The 5,000-nt window shown below is 41.8% G+C and overlaps 1 protein-coding gene and 1 long non-coding RNA gene across 15 annotated transcripts in view; one reads left to right on the top strand and one right to left on the bottom strand.

Annotated features, from left to right (window-relative positions):
* Positions 1-4,531, top strand: part of LOC127928899 (intermembrane lipid transfer protein VPS13B-like) — a 74,893-nt gene extending 70,362 nt beyond the window's left edge. Inside the window, exons 12-14 of one of the 10 annotated variants that reach the window (XM_052516489.1) lie at positions 412-530; positions 1,092-1,317; positions 4,281-4,531. In XM_052516489.1, the coding sequence (XP_052372449.1) occupies positions 412-530; positions 1,092-1,317; positions 4,281-4,493 (558 nt within the window). In that variant the 3' untranslated portion in view covers positions 4,494-4,531. Of the gene's footprint in view, positions 1-411; positions 531-1,091; positions 1,318-2,848; positions 2,906-3,028; positions 3,086-3,344; positions 3,390-3,412; positions 3,458-3,480; positions 3,526-3,548; positions 3,594-3,784; positions 3,830-3,852; positions 3,898-4,156; positions 4,199-4,280 lie in introns of those variants that run through there. The other 9 variants (XM_052516492.1, XM_052516493.1, XM_052516494.1 and 6 more) reach the window with 9 other exon arrangements.
* Positions 1,343-2,185, bottom strand: LOC127928902 (uncharacterized). 5 transcript variants are annotated; one of them, XR_008132719.1, is made up of 4 exons: positions 2,102-2,185; positions 1,877-2,026; positions 1,620-1,669; positions 1,343-1,424 (listed from the first exon to the last, which is right to left on the bottom strand). It is a non-coding gene; the product is annotated as an uncharacterized LOC127928902 (long non-coding RNA). The 5 variants fall into 5 exon arrangements; XR_008132716.1 differs by lacking the exon at positions 1,343-1,424 and having other exon boundaries at positions 1,488-1,669; XR_008132718.1 differs by lacking the exon at positions 1,343-1,424 and having other exon boundaries at positions 1,488-1,669; positions 1,902-2,026.
* Positions 4,532-5,000: the final 469 nt, after the last annotated feature.

The following is a 5,000-nucleotide window of genomic DNA, read 5'->3' as shown; positions in this document are numbered from 1 at the left end:
ACTGAAAATGTACCAACCCCTAACCTCTAACCCTGAGTAAATGTACTGAAAATGTACTGATCTAATGTACTGAATGTACTGAAAATGTACTGAAAATGTACTGAAAATGTACTGAGTAAATGTACTGAACCTGTACTGATAATGTACTAATACTCTAAATGTACTGAGTAAATGTACTGAGTAAATGTACTGAGTAAATGTACTGAGTAAATGTACTGAGTAGATGTACTAACTGAGTAGATGTACTGAGTAGATGTACTGAGTAGATGTACTGAGTAGATGGTCTGAGTAAATGTACTGAGTAAATGTACTGAGTAAATGTACTGAGTAAATGTACTGAGTAGATGTACTGAGTAAATGTACCGAGTAGATGTACTGAGTAGATGTACTGAGTAAAGGTGTGTTGTGTAGGTGGTTTTCCTTCCAGGGTTTGGCTGTCTCTACATAGATGTCGTCCATCAGGGTGGCACAGTCATCCTCACCCTGGCACCAGAGGGCAGCGTGGACTCTGTCATGAGCCTGCACAACAGGTAACCTCTAACCCCTAACCTCTAACCCCCAACATCTAACCCCCAACATCTAATCCCCAATCTCTAATCCCTAACCCCTAACCTCTAACCCCCAACCTCTAATCCCTAACCCCTAACCTCTAACCCCTTACCCCCAACATCTAACCCCCAACATCTAACCCCCAACCTCTAATCCCTAATCTCTAACCCCCAACCTCTAATCCCTAACCCCTAACCCCTAACCTCTAACGCCTAACCTCTAACCCCCAACCCCTAACCTCTAACCTAACCTCTAACCCCTAACCTTTAACCTCTAACCCTACTACAGGAGAGACAAACAATACAATATATTTGTATGATATTAAAATATATGATTTTTGGTTTGTTTTAATGTACAATTGATAATGATGAGCAGTTAATTATAACAACATTAGCAGGTCATAGTTCACCCTGACAAAGGATGCAGGACATATTGTCTTTCACCACTGGGGGGCGCTGTAACCCCCGTTCTGTGTAAACCCCAGCCATCCCTTTTGCATTGATTTAAAGGATCAACATAACTGATTGGTGTCTGTCTCTCAGGACGTCCAATCGGAAGCTGGCGTTCAGGGTGTTGCTGAGCGAGGCCAGTGTGTCGCTGAGTGATGACATCACCAGTCGTTCGGGTTCCGTGGAGCTCTTGAGGCTGACTCTGTCCAAACTGCTACTGAACCTGTGTCCCGCCCGTCTGGGTGACTCTGGCATGGGGCTGGTCACCGCCGGGATGGGAGAGGCCTGTCTGGTCGAAGTCCACTGTGCCAGCCTGCAGGTGGGCCGACTCATAGACTGTTTATAGGTCACCTGACGAAGGCTGTTTATAGGTCACCTGACGAAGGCTGTTTATAGGTCACCTGACGAAGACTGTTTATAGGTCACCTGACGTGTTTATAGGTCACCTGACGAAGACTGTTTATAGGTCACCTGACGAAGACTGTTTATAGGTCACCTGACGAAGGCTGTTTATAGGTCACCTGACGAAGGCTGTTTATAGGTCACCTGACGAAGGCTGTTTATAGGTCACCTGACGAAGACTGTGTATAGGTCACCTGACGAAGGCTGTTTATAGGTCACCTGACGAAGGCTGTTTATAGGTCACCTGACGAAGACTGTTTATAGGTCACCTGACGAATAGGTCACCTGTGTTTATAGGTCACCTGACGAAGACTGTTTATAGGTCACCTGACGAAGACTAGGTCACCTGACGAAGACTGTTTATAGGTCACTGATGTATAGGTCACCTGACGAAGACTGTTTATAGGTCACCTGACGGTTGTTTAAGGCTGTTTATAGGTCACCTGAAGACTGTTTATAGGCTGTTTATAGGTCACCTGACGAAGGCTGTTTATAGGTCACCTGACGAAGGCTGTTTATAGGTCACCTGACGAAGGCTGTTTATAGGTCACCTGACGAAGGCTGTTTATAGGTCACCTGACGAAGGCTGTTTATAGGTCACCTGACGAAGGCTGTTTATAGGTCACCTGAAGAAGGCTGTTTATAGGTCACCTGACGAAGGCTGTTTATAGGTCACCTGACGAAGACTGTTTATAGGTCACCTGACGAAGGCTGTTTATAGGTCACCTGACGAAGACTATGTATAGGTCACCTGATGAAGACTGTTTATAGGTCACCTGACGAAGACTATGTATAGGTCACCTGACGAAGACTATGTATAGGTCACCTGATGAAGACTATGTATAGGTCACCTGACGAAGGCTGTTTATAGGTCACTGACGAAGACTATGTATAGGTCACCTGACGAAGACTATGTATAGGTCACCTGATGAAGACTATGTATAGGTCACCTGATGAAGACTATGTATAGGTCACCTGATGAAGACTATGTATAGGTCACCTGACGAAGACTATGTATAGGTCACCTGATGAAGACTATGTATAGGTCACCTGATGAAGACTATGTATAGGTCACCTGATGAAGACTATGTATAGGTCACCTGAAAGACTGTTTATAGGTCTGTTTAGGTCACCTGAAACTGTGTATCTGCCTGAAGACTATGTATAGGTCACCTGGAAGGCTTTTATAGGTCACCTGATGATTGACTGTGAAATAACTGTTTATAGAACACCTGTATCTGCCTGAAGACTGTAAAATAGAAAAATACAAAAGGTACATTTCCTGCTTCAGCCATCTAAATATCTTCCTGTGTTCAGTATAGATCTACACGATATATATCTATATTAACTAGATGTTCCTCTGTTCTCTTCCAGCTGGATAACTACAGTATAGATCTACACTATATATATCTATATTAACTAGATATTAACTAGATGTTCTCTTCCAGGTGGATAACCAGCTGTATAACTACAGTATAGAGCTACACTAACTAGATATTCCTCTGTTGTCTTCCAGGTGGATAACTACAGTATAGAGCTACACTAACTAGATATTCCTCTGTTCTCTTCCAGATGGATAACTACAGTATAGAGCTACACTAACTAGATATTCCTCTGTTCTCTTCCAGGTGGATAACCAGCTGTATAACTACAGTATAGAGCTACACTAACTAGATATTCCTCTGTTCTCTTCCAGGTGGATAACTACAGTATAGAGCTACACTAACTAGATATTCCTCTGTTCTCTTCCAGGTGGATAACTACAGTATAGAGCTACACTAACTAGATATTCCTCTGTTCTCTTCCAGGTGGATAACCAGCTGTATAACTACAGTATAGAGCTACACGAACTAGATATTCCTCTGTTCTCTTCCAGGTGGATAACCAGCTGTATAACTAAGGTATAGAGCTACACTAACTAGATATTCCTCTGTTCTCTTCCAGGTGGATAACCAGCTGTATAACTACAGTATAGAGCTACACTAACTAGATATTCCTCTGTTCTCTTCCAGGTGGATAACCAGCTGTATAACTACAGTATAGAGCTACACTAACTAGATATTCCTCTGTTCTCTTCCAGGTGGATAACCAGCTGTATAACTACAGTATAGAGCTACACTAACTAGATATTCCTCTGTTCTCTTCCAGGTGGATAACCAGCTGTATAACTACAGTATAGAGCTACACTAACTAGATATTCCTCTGTTCTCTTCCAGGTGGATAACTACAGTATAGAGCTACACTAACTAGATATTCCTCTGTTCTCTTCCAGATGGATAACTACAGTATAGATCTACACTAACTAGATATTCCTCTGTTCTCTTCCAGGTGGATAACTACAGTATAGATCTACACTAACTAGATATTCCTCTGTTCTCTTCCAGGTGGATAACCAGCTGTATAACTACAGTATAGAGCTACACTAACTAGATATTCCTCTGTTCTCTTCCAGGTGGATAACCAGCTGTATAACTACAGTATAGAGCTACACTAACTAGATATTCCTCTGTTCTCTTCCAGCTGCATAACTACAGTATAGAGCTACACTAACTAGATATTCCTCTGTTCTCTTCCAGATGGATAACTACAGTATAGATCTACACTAACTAGATATTCCTCTGTTCTCTTCCAGGTGGATAACTACAGTATAGAGCTACACTAACTAGATATTCCTCTGTTCTCTTCCAGGTGGATAACCAGCTGTATAACTACAGTATAGATCTACACTAACTAGATATTCCTCTGTTCTCTTCCAGGTGGATAACCAGCTGTATAACTACAGTATAGAGCTACACTAACTAGATATTCCTCTGTTCTCTTCCAGGTGGATAACTACAGTATAGAGCTACACTAACTAGATATTCCTCTGTTCTCTTCCAGGTGGATAACCAGCTGTATAACCGTGCCAGCTTCCACTTCCCAGTGTTGTTGTGCCAGGAGCAGTGTGTGGATCTCCCCCTCTGGACCAGCGATGCCAACCCCACCACCTCACTACAGGCCCTGGAGGAGTTTAAGGCGTCGTGCTTCCTCCAGCTGGGACTCACCTTGGACAGGTATAATACCATGTCATCTCTTTATTGGCCATGGAAGTAATACCAATATCAGCATACCAACTATACAGCATCATGAATACAGCACCATTATTACTGCATCGTTAACACAGCATCGTTAACACAGCATCATTGTATACAGCATCGTTAATACTGCATCGTTAATACAGCATCATTAATACAGCATCATTAATACTGCATAATTAATACAGCATCATTAATACGGCATCAATAATACAGGATCATTAATACGGCATCAATAATACAGGATCATTGACACAGCATCATTAATACTGCATCATTAATACAGCATCATTATTACAGCATCATTAATACAGCATCATTATTACAGCATCATGAATACTACAGCATCTTTAATACAGCATCATTAATACAGCATCATTAATACTGCATCATTGTATACAGCATCGTTAATACTGCATCGTTAACACAGCATCATTAATACAGCACCATTATTACAGCATCATTAATACAGCGTCATTATTACAGCATCCTTAATACAGCATCGTTAATACAGCATCATTAATAC

Source organism: Oncorhynchus keta, unplaced genomic scaffold (genome assembly GCF_023373465.1).
Source record: "Oncorhynchus keta strain PuntledgeMale-10-30-2019 unplaced genomic scaffold, Oket_V2 Un_scaffold_4810_pilon_pilon, whole genome shotgun sequence".
Taxonomy (NCBI): domain Eukaryota; kingdom Metazoa; phylum Chordata; class Actinopteri; order Salmoniformes; family Salmonidae; genus Oncorhynchus; species Oncorhynchus keta.
The sequence above is the reverse complement of the archived record's forward strand: the minus strand, read 5'-3'. Positions and strand labels throughout refer to the sequence as shown.